Here is a 17761-nt window from a genome sequence, read left to right on the forward strand (position 1 = left end):
CGTACCATAACTTCCTTCATTCTGCACACAAAGACATACACATGGTATCCACAAGTTCATCTGACTCTGGGTAAGTACAACAAATATTACAGAAACAATAACAAAGCATTTTGTCCAGCCCCACCCCTCAGCTTGTTACTGAAACCGGGGTGGGGCTGGAGAATTGTAATCACTCTCAAATTCATAGACAGAGTTATGGATGCAAGGACTGGCAAACCATGATTGAACCATGTTTTGAGGCTATATAGTGTTTGTTTACATTCACCTTGATTACAAACATTGGAGTAAGACAAGTTCATGTTTTGGGTTCTGATGGGGTACGACAGTTGAACTATGCTCATTTGGCATTTGTAAGTACTATTCTTCACAAATAAATTCCCATTAATTTAGTCCAAAAATGATTGTAGCAACTGCAGATTGCCCCTTTAAACACAAATAAAGACCACCCACTTAAAGGTGTTTTTCCCCACCCCGACTCTAGAACTAAGACCACTGCTTGGTAAGGTCAGTGGGATTTGTGTAAGTAATACAGATGTTGGATCTTAATTTGATCAACCTGTTGCACTAGAACTTTCCTGCAATGCAGGAAATGTAAAACTTGTAGTGTATTTGAGGTTTTAAAAAGCTTCTGAAGTTTGGAATTTCCACTTTGAAATTTCAGACTTGATTTTCCCTTACAAAGAATTTATCAACCCTTCTGTCTTTCTCTAAACTCTATATGTATCTTCCTTTGCCTCCCTGTCCCAGAGTGCTTTGCTCTGAACTGGAGTTATCAGGAACAATTAACTGGCTGATTTAAGTCATGTGTACTGTCTCAATCAGTCAGACGTCACAGTGTGCCTCAGAATCCCTAGCTTGTTGCGGAGAAAGATAGAAAACTTGTGTTTTCAATCCCAAAAAATAAATGCTCTATAGACCAGAAAATTCCAGGGCCCTGCGTTTTCAAAGTAATTTAACAACATATACTTTATGTGCCTCTGATTTATCGGAACAAAAGGCCTGTGTTGGCTAAAATGAAGGCCCAGATCCGTCTCATGGGAAATGTTTTGATTGGCATTTTTTATTGCATTACTAGTTTGTTGACAATGGTTTCATTGGTCAGTTGGTTGGTCACAAGGCTGGCAAGCCATCATCTCTGTGTCCTTTACGGGTGTGAAACATTTAAAATAAATTGGGGAAAAAACTTTTTTTTTTGGGATTTTACACAAAATGTAAATCAGAGTACAGGGAGGTACTGTGAGACCCAAACCATTGCTGGCAGCAGCACAGGCCCCCAACAACAGACATTAGACAGGTAATCACAGTGCTGATTACAGAAATGATTGCAGTTCAAATGCAGCCATTGTCATTGGTAGAGGATGTCGGCTTCAAAGCCCTGATGGCATATCTAGAACCAGACTGCAAGATGCCATGTCGAAAAAAAACTGACAGCCCGGATGGAGAAAGTCCTCTTCTGGCTGTGCCGGGTGGAGATTATAACAGAACATGGCCAAGATGTTCAAACGTTCATAGATGACCTACAGGGTCAAATAATAATAATAATCACAGTGGTTGTAGAGGGTGCAACAGGTCAGCACGTCAGGAGTAAATGTCAGTTGGCTTTTCATAGCTGAGTTAGAGACAGCAGGTGTGGTAGAGACAGAGTTGAAAACAGCAGGTCCGCGATAAGGTAGCGCAAATCCGGTGAACAGGTCAGGGTTCCATAGTCGCTGGCAGAACAGTTGAAACTGGAGCAGCAGCACGGCCAGGTGGACTGGGGACAGCAAGGAGTCATCGGACCAGGTAGTCCTGAGGCATGATCCTTAGGCTCAGGTCCACTGAGAGAAGAGAAAGAAAGAGAGAGCGAAAGAAAGAAAGAGCGAAAGAAAGAAAGAGAGAGCGAAAGAAAGAAAGAAGGAAAGAGAAAGAGAGAGAGAGAGAGAATTAGAGAATTAGAGGAAGCATTCTTAAATTCACACAGGACACCGGATAAGACAGGAGAAATACTCCAGATATAACAGACTGACCCTAGCCCCCCCCAACACAAACTATTGCAGCATAATTCCTGGAGGCTGAGACAGGAGGGGTACCATGTACTAACCACTTAGAACATGGAGGAGAGGCACACAGAAGAGAACGTAAAAACGGCATTAACCACTATCGTTGCCGAGTGGGAGGGGGACAGCAGTAAGGTGAGCACCGTCTGGTAGGCAGCCAGGACTGCGGTAGATTTGAACTACATCGCCCCCTAGCGGTTATACGCATGACTATATCTGAATTGTAAATCCACATGTAATTAACGATTAAACAATAAAAAAATTCTGTTTAAACGTTGAGAAAAAACGTGTACATTTGTCACTCGGCTCTCTCCCATCTAACCAGCTAGAATTCACAGGAAAATTAGATACATATTTAGTCCACTCTAACACAGGTCCTTGAATTTCTTGGTCGCGTTAGAGAAAAAAGATAATATGATTTTTGACTCTCAACATTTATTTATGTGGAGTAATTCAATTACTTTATTCAATATGGAAACTATCTGATTGGCATCTTACTTTTAGTTTGACGATGACGACAAAGAATAGATTAAAGGACATGTTAAGCTGCTTGGATCTCATTTCTAAGTACAACTGCACCAGTGCAGTCATTGATTCACATGCCGCTGTATAAACGTCAAAGCCAGATAAAGGCCGTTTGGACAGTCTCACGCACACCAACATTTATCTGTCTAAATGATCACGAGTCCCATCAGGTCAGCTCTTTTCACTCCCAACTTTCTGTTCCCGTAATGTCGTTCACCAAGCCAAGCCTACTCACAACCTATTTAGGTTGCGCTGCTTTTCTTGTTATGGTATTTTGGTATTTTATTAGGATCTCCATTAACTGTTGTAAAAGCAGCAGCTACTCTTCCTGGGATCCACACAAAATATGGAACATTAATAGACAACAACAGCTCAAGGACAGAACTACATAAAAACGTTTTTTTTTAAAAGGCACATGTAGCGTACATATCAATACATACACACAAACTATCTAGGTTAAATAGGGGAGAGGCGTTGTGCCGGCGAGGTGTTGCTTTATCTGTTTTTGAAACCAGGTTTACTGTTTATTTGAGCAATATGAGTCGGAATGGAGTTCCATGCAATAATGGCTCTACATAATACTGTACGCTTTCTTTCTTGTTCTGGTTTGAAGACTGTGAAAAGACCCCTTCTGGCATGTCTGGTGGGGTAAGTGTCTGTGTTAGAGCTGTGTGTAAGTTGACTATGCAAACAATTTGGTATTTTCAACACATTAATGTCTCTTATAAAAAGAAGAAGTGATGCAGTCAGTCTATCCTCAACTATTAGCCAAGAGAGACTGGCATGCATAGTATTAATATCATCCCTCTGATTACAATGAAGAACAAAACGTGCCGCTCTGTTCTGGGCCAGCGGCAGCTTAAATAGGTCTTTCCTTGCAGCACTCGACCACACGACTGGACAATAATCAAGATACAACTAAACTAGATCCTGCAGAACTTGCTTTGTGGAGTGTGGTATCAAAAAAGCAGAGCACCTCTTTATTACGGACAGGCCTCTCCCCATCTTTACAACCATTGAATCTATATGTTTTGACAATGACAGTTTATAATCTAAGGTAATGCCAAGTAATTTAGTCTACTGTTGTGTCTTTGGCTATGCCGGATTAAGTGATATGACATGCTATTCTATAAAATCCTTTCTCTGTAATTGATATTACCTGATTGAGGTAATTATGTAAATGTAATTAACTAGAAAGTCGGGCCACCACGAAAGAGTGTTTATAGAGCTGTTATCTTCCGAATAAACTCTGAAAGACCAAGTAACATTTTACATCAATAGCAGTCAATATTAATTAATTAGTCACCTTATTTCAGTCTCATCTGAACATCGTAGAATTCTTGGTTATCTTCACAAACAAGTTGAATCAGCAATACAAAATTGGGTTTAATTATTTATTTACTAAATACCTAACTAATCACACCGAATTACATATACACAGAATGAATCATACCTTGATTACAAATGATGTCATAAAGGAAAACGTCCCTTACGGACGGAACAGATATGACAGCTGGTTACACAAAGAAAAGAGGGTTGGGTTTGAGTGAAAGAGCGGGAAGACTGAGGAACAAAGGGAGAAGCTCTGCTATCGTAAATACAGTATCTTATGCATTCTAAATTACTGCCCATTTGGAAAAGGAAAATGCAATAAATATTTACTCTGAGCTGCGCTTCGGTAGGTTGGTCGTAAATGCTGGCCGTGTTGGCCAACAAAGATCTTCCTGTCCTCTGAAGAATGTCACTGGTGGTAAATTGGATTACGTTGTAGGATCGTCGTTGTGTGTTAGACTGGATACGTCGTCCGTCCTTTCCTAGCCCACGTTTACAGCTGCTGTTGCTAACTCAACGGCCAGGATGTCTCACTTCTGTAGTGAATAAGAGTTCAAAGTTTATACCATTCACAACCAAAGCTCACATTGAGGTTGGCTTAGTTTTGTAGTTGACATGTTAGTCCTTTTCAACGTATGGACCGTCGTCCTATCGTCCTCGGAACAGAAGGTTACATTTTCGTCAAGGGCTTATATAGTGGAGAGAGAGGAGGGTGTGTTTCATAGTTTATAAACCATGTCTCTTCACAGGGGCGGGCCACTGATTGAGCAGAGCTCTAACTTTATAAAAACCCAAATCTCTCATTTGGAAGCTAAAATTACATTGAATCTTTTCACAAATAGTGTCATATTTAAACATTTAAATTGCACAACAATTCCATGTGAATCTGATAACTAGAATGTGTAGACTTTCCCAGATACAGATTAAGTCATCCTGTCATCAGTCATAATGGCTCAGATGACAACCGAACTGACATCATATTCATTAAGTACCACCGCATATTTTCAACTGGTTCTATTACCAAAATACAGTATGGTTCCTTTCCCCCACTTGTTTGATGTTCCCAGACTCTCAATGTTTAACAAAGGCTATTCAAGAGTCCTTCAGTAGAGTCAGAGAGAGAGGGAAGGGAGAAAGGTATTTATGGGGGGGTCATAAACCTTACCCACAGGCCAATGTCATGACACTACTCAACTTGCTCAACAGCCATACCATTCATTACCAGATTCAGCTGAGGTCTAGAACTTAGGGAATGATTTGTACCAAATATAATGCTCTGAGTTTTAGAGATGTTCAGGAACAGTTTACTACTGGCCATCCATTCCAAAACAGACTGCAACTCTTTAAGGGTTTCAGTGATTTCATTAGGTGTGGTTGCTGATGTGTACATCAGCATACACGGACACACATGCTTTGTTTAATGCCAGTGGCAGGTCAATGGAAAAAATAGAAAAGAGTAGAGGGCCTAGAGAGCTGCCCTGCAGTACACCACACTTTACATGTTTGACATTAGAGAAGCTTCTATTTAAGAAAACCCTTTGAGTTCTATTTGATAGATTGCCGTATTGTCGAGGTCGAAAAGCCATAACACAAGTTCTTTCAACAACAGGTTATGGTCAATAATATCAAAGGCTGCAATGAAATCTAACAGTACAGCTCCCACAATTGTCTTATTATCAATTTATTTCAACCAATCATCTGTCATTTGTGTCAGTACAATACAGTTTGAGTGCCCTTCTCTATAAGCATGCTGAAAGTCTTTTAATTTGTTTACAGAGAAATAGTATTGTATTTGGTCAAACAATTCTTTCCTATAGTTTGCTAAAAGCTGGTAGCAAGCTTATAGGTCTGCTATTAGAAAGAGTAAAGGCTGCTACCACCCTTTGGTAGCGTAATTACTTTGGCTTCCCTCCAGGCCTGAGGACAAAGACTTTCTTCTAGGCTCAGATAAAAGATATGACATATATAAGAGTGGCTATAGAGTCAGCTACAATCCTCAGTAGCTTTCCATTGACGTTGTCAATGCCAGGAAGTTGGTCATTATTGTTTGTTAATAATATTTTTGTTGGTTGAAAACAGTGGGGGCTGCTGAGGGGAGAACGGTTCATAATATTGTGTGGATTGGAGTCTATGGAACGGTATCAACCATATGGAAACCACATCGTTGATGTGTTTGATCCCATTCCATTGACTCCATTTCAGCCATTATTACGAGCCGTCCTCCCCTCAGCAGCTTTCACTGGTTGAAAATACTATAGGCTAATGTGCCACACAACTCAACTGTCTTCATGTCTACTGGGGAAGCCAGGTCAGGGAGGGTAACTGTAACTGACTGACTATTTAGTCTGGTGTCCTCAGTATCCTCAGTCTGCTAGGCTGCTCTGCTACCACAGGAACCCCAGCCTCCAGCAGGTAGTAAACCCTCTACCCCCCCTATCTCCAAAAACCACTGTCCTTGTCCCTGCACTGTCATGGACCAATGGGTAAATGGAACATTAGAAACATAAGCGTGTGCAAAACGATCCCTATTTCACAGTTTACTGTCTGTGAGGTTCACGGAGGACCGTTGAGAGAGAGAGAGATGGGAGAGAGAAAGGGAGTGAGAAAGAGAGTGTGAGAGAAAAAGAGAGAGAGGAGGGAGAGGGAAGAGAGGGAGAGGGGAGAGGGGAGAAGTAACCTCAGCATGATGTAAAGAAACCAGTGACTGTGATTGTTGGGAAGAGGCCTGGGGTGTTCATGTGTGTTCATGTGGTATGCGCGTGTGAGGAGGGGGGCATGCATGTGTGTGTGTGTGTAGACATGAGTGAAGAGGGACTGGGGTATATCGCACAATGCAACTGCTGGTGAGATGCTTTACGTAACAACGGTATTCATCAATAAGACAGAGATGCCATTGTGCTTTTTGTCAGGACTTACATAATCTATTTATTGCCAGAGCCAGGCCTGTTCAGTGGCAGGAGAGATGGAGCAGTGGCATACAAGGTAGGCATGGTAACCCTGGGCCTGGGGGAGCTGCTGCATGCTCTCGGAACAACTAGTATGCAGAGTTTATCATATCTAAAACAACACACCTCTTCAGGTGTATTTTTTATTTTGAAAATCATACTCCTGTATACCTGTATTTCTACTTGATTATTTATGTTTATTTCAACACATGTCAAGCTGGCTGTTGTGTCAGAAACCTTTGGACAATGGACAGTACAGTATGTTTGCTCTACTTTGAACACCAAACATGATCCCTCTTCAAATACAAAACATGAACACACACACCTGTTCACCTCATTTTTAAACCATTGGTAGTTAACAAAAACCATACTCATCACACACTCCGCTCTGAAAACATAATGACCTGAGAACAACATTACTCCTCTGTCTAGCAACTCTATCATCACTAAACATGACATGAGCACAAAAACAGCACCTGCCTGTTCCTCAATTCTTAAATTGTCTGGCTTTCATTGTCTCGCTCTACAATCTGTATGTGCCTCTCGATTAATTCTATTTATTTCAGCCCAGCCCATCGGATAAAGGAAGGCTAGCAGACTGACCCCATTGCAACCTCTTTCATAGTCCTATTTTATTTATTAGGAAAAGATCATGTCCACACTACATGTGAAAAAGAGTGGTGATGTGTGGATACTCCTGGTATCATATAACGTTACTGAACAAAAATATAAACACAACATGCAACAATTTGTTACAGTTCATATCAGGAAATCAGCCAATTGAAATAAATTCATTAGGTCCTGATCTATGGATTTCACATGACTGGGAATACAGATATGCATCTGTTGGTCACAGAAAATGGGCCTCACAATTGGCCTCGGGATCTCGTCGCGGTATTTCTGTGCATTCAAACTGCCATTGTTAAAATGCAATTGTGTTCGTTGTCCGTAGCTTATGCCTGCCCATACCATAGCCCCACCGCCACCATGGGGCACTCTGTTCACAACGTTGACGTCAGCAAACCGCTCGCCCACACAACGCCATACACGTGGTCTGGTCTGCGGTTGTGAGGCCAGCTGGACGTACTACCAAATTCTCTAAAACAATGTTGGAGGCAGCTTATGGTAGAGAAATTAACATAAAATTCTCCGGCAACAGCTCCGGTGGACATTCCTGCAGTCAGAATGCCAATTGCACACTCCCTCAAAACTTGACACATCTGTGGCATTGTGTTGTGTGACAAAACTGCACATTTTAGAGTGGCCTTTTATTTTCCCCTGCACAAGGTGCACCTGTGTAATGATCATGCTGTTTAATCAGCTTCTTGATATGCCACACCTGTCAGGTGGATTATCTTGGCAAAGGACAAATGCTCACCGACAGGGACGTAAACACATTTGTGCACAACATTTGCGAGAAATAATATCTTTGTGTGTATGGAACATTTGAACACATGCTGATGCAATATAATGCATGTGTGGGTTTTACACAATTTGCACATAATGTACATTTGAACTAATTGTTCATGCAGGTAATAAAGGCCTGTGCATGCATTCTGTCCGTTAACCAGGAATGTTCTATTACCCTCTGAGGATTACCATCACCTCCCAATCTAAAATGATTGACTTTTTTCTGATGGCAAATTGGTGCTTTCCACTATCATGACAGAAATAGCCCATTACACTACCGTGACAGTAGTACATCTGCTCATTTCTAATAATGATTAGATATTGTAATTGTTCACGGCATGGTCGAATTAGAAATAGGAGAGGAAGCCATTTGTGTCGTGTGCAACAAGTAGTGAAGGAGAGGCGAGAGAGTGACAGAGCTGGTCTCACCCTGACTATCACATTACCTCAGTGCTCATTAAACATGAGCCTGGCCTGGCCTCTCTCCACGGCCCCTTCCGCGCTCCCTCTCCCTCCTCTCGCATACTCTTAAAAGGTACACGCCCTCACTACGTCACACAACGCCATTATTCTCCACATCACAACTACTCTCCTTGATTCAGTGAACTGGTGAAGTGTGCTCTGGGTAACCAGGTTTAAAGTGCATCCAGTTACACGGTTTCAAAAAGTACGGTTTCATTTGGACACAAAAAGGGTGGGGTATTGTAGTTGCCTGAAATAATATTTGTGAAGTGATACTAACCCCATATGCCCCCCTCTCACTTGGCACGTGCCTTACGAGAAAGAGTGCAAGCAGTTCTGTAGTTCCGTAAGCAGAGGAGGCGCTCCACTGTGCCCATTATACCTGACTATCTGCGTGTTCAGAGTGGAAGGCCTGCCGAACGACCTCGTGCCTTATCTTGCCCCTGGTGTTTGTGCTTCCACACTAACATAATGCATACCTTGTCATGCCATTAACTCAGTGGCCTACATGTAGAATTAACTGGTCAACTGAACAACGGAAACAAGCCAAACTGCAGAGACAGGGAGTAAAGTGATACTTGAACTGATCAAAATTATTTGCCCATTGGTGTTTCAGCTTTGATCATTTAGCTCAGTTGCATGTTTGCCTTTAAATGCTTGCAAAAGTGTAATGTTAACACCAAAAGACAAATGCCATGCTAGTTCGCCATTCAACTAATACCTAAACCGTCAATCTATCTAATCTAACTGAACAAATAAACCCACCATTAAGTGTACGACAGTCTGTACATTCAGAGAGGGAAATGGGTAATATCATTCACAAGAGCCTGCGTTAAATGTGGGGATATTGTTGCGTAATCATGAAGAAATACACATCCCACCACCTCCTCAGCAATTATCTAAAGAAGCATTACCTCTGAGGCAGTATGGCAATGCTGAAGAACGCTGAAATTGCACATTGAAATGAGCTCATGCACCGTTCGTTGTAATAACTCCTTTTATGGCCTCTGAAAATCAGTGATGTGCAGCTTTCTAACTGGTTTGGCTGGCTCCGCCATTTTGAGAGCTTGGGCAATCAGGTGCCTGAGGCAGAAGAATAATACTGTCTTTCCTGTTTGCGTTGTGTGGTGCTTCTGCTGTGTCAGACAGTCCTCCGAGTCTTTCTAAGAGTGGATCTCACTAACTTTGGGGAATGCTCTCTCTCTCTCGGTCTCTCTCTCGGTCTCTCCCTCTCTCTCTGCCTCTCTCTGTCTCTCCTCGTCTGTCTGTCTCTCTCTCTGTGTGTGACAGGTCTGAAGAGTGTAGTCTGGCCAACAAAACTAGGCCACAGTGTGATTTCACATTTGTTACACAACCAACAGCATACGGTCTGTCCTGTCACAATGTGCATCTATTTATCAGAGCCCCAGAGTCCCAGAGTCCGAGCTCAGAATGCAGCCCATTCACTGTAATATACAGTCAGGTCCAAAATGATTGGCAACCCTTGGTTCTGATTAGCAAAAATGACTGTATAAAATAAATAATACAAATACTGAGCTACACTGAGTGTACAAAACATTGGGAACACCTGCTCTTTCCATGACCTAGACTGACCAGGTGAATCCTTGAGAAAGCCTTGATCCCTTATTGATGTCACTTCAATCAGTGTAGATGAAGGGGAGGAGACAGGTTAAAGAAGGATTTTTAAGCCTTGAGACAATTGAGACATGGATTTTATTTGAGTGCCATTCAGAGGGTGAATGGGCAAGACAAAATATTTAAGCATATTTAAGCGGGATATGTGTGTCAAGAACTGCAACGCTGCTGGGTTTTTCACGCTCAACAGTTTCCCGTGTGTATCAAGAAGGGTCTATCACCCAAAGGACATTCAGCCAACTTGACACAACTGTGGAAAACAATAGGAATGGTTTCCTAATATTAAGTTGCACCCCATTTTGCCCTCAGAACAGCCTCAATTCGTCGGGGCATGGACTCTACAAAGCGTTGAAAGCATTCCACAGGGATGCTGGCCCATGTTGACTCCAATGCTTCCCACAGTTATGTCAAATTGGCTGGATAGCCTTTGGGTGGTGGACCATTCTTGATACACACGGGAAACTGTTGAGTGTGAAAAACTCAGCAGCATTGCAGTTCTTAACACAAACCGGTGCACCTGGCACCTACTACCATACCCCGTTCAAAGGCACTTACATCTTTTGTCTTTCCCATTCACCCTCTGAATGGCACACATACACAATCCATGTCTCAATTGTCTTAAGGCTTAAAAATCCTTACTTAACAGGTCTCCTCCCCTTCATCTACACTGAGTGAAGTGGATTTAATAAGTGACATCAATAAGGGATCATAGCTTTCACCTGGTCAGTCTAAGTCATGGAAAGAGAAAAATGTTCCTTGTGTTTGGTTCACTCAGTGTCTTTATTATTTATTTGATACAGTATTTTTTTGCTCATCTTTATCAAGGGCGCCAATCATTTTGTGCCAGACTACATGCAGTATTCCAACACATTAAATGCGGTGTATTCACACGGTGATTATGTGACGTAAGAAAATATGAATAATTCATAAAAATTCACATGGTGGAAAATGTTTTCAGCGTTTTCGTAGACAGTATTTTTGTAAGGCAATCTGTTTGTTTTCTGCTTAATATCCAAAGCTGCGATTTTTTTTCCTAACAGTTTTGAACCATGCACCTGCAGGATCACAAATTGGAGGTTGAGGCAGAGATCAGGCTTTGCAGTGGAATGAAACAGTGAGAGGCACCTGTCGGCTTGAGGCAGTTATTTTCCACTGTGATAGTAAATAAACAGCACACATGTAATCAGCTTGCAGAGCCTTAGGTAGACAGGAGAGCGGGAGAGTCCAGGGGCAAAGTGAGGGGAGAGCGGCTAGGGGGAGAGACATTCATCTTGCATGTGTTTCCGTTTCACACCATGGATATCTTTTGGGTTTGCTTTTGTGTGTGTGGATGCGTGTTTGTGTGTATATGTGTGTGTGTTTTCTTGTGTATGACTCAGCTCAGACTAGGTCTATGGTAACACAGGGCTGCAGATGGAGATAGGAGAAATGCCTGTTAGAAAGAAACAGTAAAGAGGAAGTGAGCACTGAGAGAGACAGTATGGCGACACAGCTGAGGATCTGAGATACAGGTCTGGGCTTTGACCAAGAGAACGGGTGCTGTGTGCTCCACATGCATTGTAGTGGAAATACACTGTCAGTTTTGGGGGTATGATATTTTGTGTCCCTTGTGTGTCTCTCTCTACATGTTTGTTTGAGTGTGTATTTTAGTATCTGCATTTTGTGTGTTTTGTGAGACATAAATGAAGCAGCTCAACTCCACTTCTCGGTTTCCTCTCGAGCTCCTATGCTCTGATTCATCATGACTGTGTTCATTGATCATGTCTCTCCTCTCCCTCTTTTGTTGGCAGAAACGGGGACCTTCAGTTTCCTGAGACGCACCACTGCGAGGAGGAAACGGAGCAAAATATAGCCCAGAGAGGAGGCAGACAAGGCGTGAAGGACTGCCCTGGATGACTGCTGTCACCAAGATAGGGAGCGGTGACGTGAGAGCCATGAGGGAGGAGAGCGAGGGGGATTTGCTGCACCTACACATCATCCCCGAACACTGTCTTCACTAACACCTCCATCCCCATTCCTGCTCCGTAAGTTTCCTCAGGGGGTGACCCCTGATATGACCCCCAGCACCCGTGGAATTAGGCAGTCCAACCCAAGCCCCAGCTCCAGGCTCTGTGTGGGCATCCCACCATGTCCTGGTAGAGCTCTGTGCCAACGCCAGTCCCAAATCCTGGGATGAACCCACAGAGGACCAACGCACAGCCTCTAGATCACGAGGAGAATGAAATATTCCTGAGTCATTCCTGCTCTATGGTTCTCGTTTCCCTCTGTTTGCTCTGAGTGGAAGGTGTCTCTCTTGCTTCCCATCAAGCCCTTGCAGCTTTGAAGATTCAAACGTAATCCTATTCCTGCTCTGACATCCATCCCTCTCTTCGTTACTCTCTTATCTCTGTTCCTTTTGATCTTCCAGATTATTTTAGTTTGACCCCGGACGCTCCCCCTTTTGCCACCCGGCACGTTCTCCTCTGTGATCACCACGTTTTCCTCGGTATTCACCGCGTGGCAGACGACCATGGGTTGCCGGCAGAGTTCGGAGGAGAAGGAGGCGGCGCGGCGCTCCCGGCGGATCGACCGCCACCTGCGCTCAGAGAGCCAGCGGCAGCGGCGTGAGATCAAGCTCCTTCTGCTGGGCACCAGCAACTCTGGCAAGAGCACCATCGTCAAGCAGATGAAGATCATCCACAGTGGAGGCTTCAATCTGGACGCCTGCAAGGAGTACAAGCCCCTCATCCTTTACAACGCCATCGACTCGCTCACACGCATCATCCGTGCCCTGGCCACGCTCAAGATCGACTTCCACAATCCCGACCGCGCCTATGACGCCGTGCAGCTCTTCGCCCTAACCGGGCCGGCCGAGAGCAAAGGGGAGATCACAGAGGAGCTGCAGGGGGTCATGAAGCGCCTGTGGGCCGACTCAGGCGTGCAGGAGTGCTTCTGCCGCTCCAACGAGTACCACCTGGAGGATAACACTGCATACTATCTGAACGACCTGGACCGCATCTCCTCCAACGAGTTCATCCCCACCGTGGAGGACATCCTGTGCTCCCGCGACATGACCACGGGCATCGTGGAGAACAAGTTCACCTTCAAGGAGCTCACCTTCAAGATGGTGGACGTGGGGGGGCAGCGCTCGGAGAGGAAGAAGTGGATCCATTGCTTTGAGGGCGTGACCGCCATCATTTTCTGTGTGGAGCTAAGTGGCTATGACCTCAAGCTATACGAGGACAACCAGACGGTAAGGGAAGCCATTGGGCAACACATGCAACATTAGCCATTACACAATCAGCCAGTTCCTGTCCACACTCTGTCATCACACCCTTGGGGCCTGCTGTTAGATATGGCACTATGGTGTTCTCCTTTTCACACTTCTCAGGGTGCATTACATCTAGGGCCGCACTACTCATTTCTGCAGAGTTTAATAGACAGCATGTGACTTAAAATGGCAGGGGCCCAAGTCGACCTCTAGCATGTGTCCTCAAAATGTTGGAGTTAAAAACAGGTAAATGATCAAGTGACAAACCCTAACTAACCCTTCAAAGAGGAATATACTGTATCTGACATTCTGTGTGGATATGATAGCTTTACCCCATGAAAGCATGAAAAGGGAAGACTATTCCTAGATAGAGGGCTAAAAGTTTATTTATTTTTAGTTGTATTTATTTGCACAAAAAAAGGGCTACCTTTTGTGAGAAGCATTTGGAGCAGATAACACTAGCAAGAGCACAAGCCTGATGTTATCTCTGCTATGTCAACACTACTCTATACCGCTCTTTACAACCTTCTGCATTTCCTGCATCTAAGGATGAGTCGGACCACAGAGTGAAGGAAAAGCAGCCAACAATTGCTCAGCATATGTGGTAACTCCTTCAAGACTGTTGGAAAAACATTCCAGGTGAAGCTGGTTGAGAGAATGACAAGCGTGTGCAAAGCTGTCATCAAGGCTATTTGAAGAATCACTTTTCTGGTGACTACATAATTCCATATGTGTTATTTCATAGGTTTGATGTCTTCACTATTATTCTACAATGTAGAAAATAGAGAAAAACCCTTGAATAAGTAGATGTTCCAAAACTTTTGACCAGTAGTGTATATACCTTCCTGTGGCCTGATAAGTCACATACAGTGCCTTGCGAAAGTATTCGGCCCCCTTGAACTTTGCGACCTTTTGCCACATTTCAGGCTTTTTTTTAAACCTTTATTTAACTAGGCAAGTCAGTTAAGAACAAATTCTTATTTTCAATGACGGCCTAGGAACAGTGGGTTAACTGCCTGTTCAGGGGCAGAACGACAGATTTGTACCTTGTCTGCTCTGGGATTTGAACTTGCAACCTTTCGGTTACTAGTCCAACGCTCTAACCACTAGGCTACCCTGCCGCCCCAAACATAAAGATATAAAACTGTATTTTTTTGTGAAGAATCAACAGCAAGTGGGACACAATCATGAAGTGGAACGACATTTATTGGATATTTCAAACTTTTTTAACAAATCAAAAACTGAAAAATTGGGCGTGCAAAATTATTCAGCCCCTTTACTTTCAGTGCAGCAAACTCTCTCCAGAAGTTCAGTGAGGATCTATGAATGATCCAATGTTGACCTAAATGACTAATGATGATAAATACAATCCACCTGTGTGTAATCAAGTCTCCGTATAAATGCACCTGCACTGTGATAGTCTCAGAGGTCCGTTAAAAGTGCAGAGAGCATCATGAAGAACAAGGAACACACCAGGCAGGTCCGAGATACTGTTGTGAAGAAGTTTAAAGCCGGATTTGATACAAAAAGATTTCCCAAGCTTTAAACATCCCAAGGAGCACTGTGCAAGCGATAATATTGAAATGGAAGGAGTATCAGACCACTGCAAATCTACCAAGACCTGGCCGTCCCTCTAAACTTTCAGCTCATACAAGGAGAAGACTGATCAGAGATTCAGCCAAGAGGCCCATGATCACTCTGGATGAACTGCAGAGATCTACAGCTGAGGTGGGAGACTCTGTCCATAGGACAACAATCAGTCGTATATTGCACAAATCTGGCCTTTATGGAAGAGTGGCAAGAAGAAAGCCATTTCTTAAAGATATCCATAAAAAGTGTTGTTTAAAGTTTGCCACAAGCCACCTGGGAGACACACCAAACATGTGGAAGAAGGTGCTCTGGTCAGATGAAACCAAAATTGAACTTTTTGGCAACAATGCAAAACGTTATGTTTGGCGTAAAAGCAACACAGCTCATCACCCTGAACTCACCATCCCTACTGTCAAACATGGTGGTGGCAGCATCATGGTTTGGGCCTGCTTTTCTTCAGCAGGGACAGGGAAGATGGTTAAAATTGATGGGAAGATGGATGGAGCCAAATACAGGACCATTCTGGAAGAAAACCTGATGGAGTCTGCAAAAGACCTGAGACTGGGACGGAGATTTGTCTTCCAACAAGACAATGATCCAAAACATAAAGCAAAATCTACAATGGAATGGTTCAAAAATAAACATATCCAGGTGTTAGAATGGCCAAGTCAAAGTCCAGACCTGAATCCAATCGAGAATCTGTGGAAAGAACTGAAAACTGCTGTTCACAAATGCTCTCCATCCAACCTCACTGAGCTCGAGCTGTTTTGCAAGGAGGAATGGGAAAAAATACTGATAGAGACATACCCCAAGCGACTTACAGCTGTAATCGCAGCAAAAGGTGGCGCTACAAAGTATTAACTTAAGGGGGCTGAATAATTTTGCACGCTCAATTTTTCAGTTTTTGATTTGTTAAAAAAGTTTGACATATCCAATAAATGTCGTTCCACTTCATGATTGTGTCCCACTTGTTGTTGATTCTTCACAAAAAAATACAGTTGTATATCTTTATGTTTGAAGCCTGAAATGTGGCAAAAGGTCGCAAAATTCAAGGGGGCCGAATACTTTCGCAAGGCACTGTATAACATAAATAAGACCAGAAATATTAGGACCTCGCTGATTTAGTACATGAAATCAATTATTTACATTTTAGTAATCTTATCCAGAGCGACTCACAGGCTCAATTGCCTTGATCAAGGGCAGATTTTTCACCCACTCCGGGATTCAAAACAGCGTCCTTTCAGTTACTGGCCCAACGCTCTTAAAGCTACCGGCTGCCCTTTTTAGCGAGTTATAAATACCTTCTTGAGAGGATAATGCAGTTAGGTGTAAATTGAGTTCATAGTGTAAGGTGTGAGGGTGTACCTGTGAGAATTAGCAGCTTGCGATGGCACTGTTCAGCAGTAGGACGTCACAGGTGCATGAACAATTGACTGAGAGGGGGGTGAAGAGAGAGAAGTAGAGGAAGTGAGGAATGGAGAAGGAAAAAAGGGGATTGTTTGGAGGAAATTAGAGGCCCCACCCTTTTCCTCCCCTTGTCTGGACATTATTTCTGAACTCCGGGTGTGGTTGGCAGCCACGGCTGATTTGGGCCCTTATTAGTGAAATGTCTGTTGGAACCGTTTCCACAGCTTTCCCCATTATTGCAAGAGGCTTTTTTAACCCAAAGTGGCATGAAGGTTTGAATCAGAGAGGCAGGGATTCAGAGGTATTCAGAGAAGGAATCAGAGAGGCAGGGATTCAGAGGGAATCAGGGAGGCATGGAGTCAGAGAAGGAATCAGAGAGGCAGGGAGTCAGAGAGGGAATCAGAGAGGCCGGGAGTCAGAGATGGAATTAGAGAGGTATGGAGTCAGAGAAGGAATCAGAGAGGCATGGAGTCAGAGAGGGAATCAGAGAGGCATTGAGTCAGAGAAGGAATCAGAGAGGCATGGAGTCAGAGAAGGAATCAGATAGGCATGGAGTCAGAGAAGGAATCAGAGAGGCATGGAGTCAGAGAGGGAATCAGAGAGGCATGGAGTCAGAGAAGGAATCAGAGAGGCATGGAGTCAGAGAAGGAATCAGATAGGCATGGAGTCAGAGAAGGAATCAGAGAGGCATGGAGTCAGAGAGGGAATCAGAGAGGCATGGAGTCAGAGAAGGAATCAGAGAGGCATGGAGTCAGAGAAGGAATCAGAGAGGCAGGGAGGGAGACATGGAGAAAGGGGCTGTGGTGAGCCTCTGAATTAGATTACTCAATGAGCTCTCAACTTGATGCCACTCAGTCTCAAATGGAGTCTCTCTCTCTCTCTCTCTCTCTCTCTCGACTCTCATGCATGACAACAGAAAGGGGGGATCAGAGAGGGCCTGAATAATTGAGTCTTAAACATTAATATATTTTAGGTACTCTTTTTTTGTGTATCCTTGATGGACTGTCTGAGACAAGAAGGGATATCTGAGGCCCTGACACTATCTCTCTGCAGTTTACTGATTCCATTTTTTTGTCAGTATGTTTTATGGTTTAGGTTTTGGGACTGTTACTAATCAAAAGAGATGAATTGAGGTTGAAAGACCATGGCAAATAGAATGTGACTGATAA

At 43.5% G+C, this 17761-nt stretch overlaps 1 protein-coding gene across 4 annotated transcripts in view; it reads left to right on the forward strand.

Moving 5' to 3' along the window:
* gnaz (guanine nucleotide binding protein (G protein), alpha z polypeptide) overlaps window positions 1-17761 on the forward strand; it is a 44799-nt gene that overhangs the window by 15941 nt on the left and 11097 nt on the right. For 2 of the 4 annotated variants that reach the window (XM_064942578.1, XM_064942577.1), the window contains exon 2: window positions 12136-13577. In XM_064942578.1, coding sequence (XP_064798650.1) covers window positions 12855-13577 — 723 coding nt within the window. In that variant the 5' untranslated portion in view covers window positions 12136-12854. Of the gene's footprint in view, window positions 1-11657; window positions 11934-12135; window positions 13578-17761 lie in introns of those variants that run through there. The other 2 variants (XM_064942575.1, XM_064942576.1) reach the window with 2 other exon arrangements.

This window comes from Oncorhynchus masou, chromosome 28 (assembly GCF_036934945.1).
Source record: "Oncorhynchus masou masou isolate Uvic2021 chromosome 28, UVic_Omas_1.1, whole genome shotgun sequence".
NCBI lineage: Eukaryota > Metazoa > Chordata > Actinopteri > Salmoniformes > Salmonidae > Oncorhynchus > Oncorhynchus masou.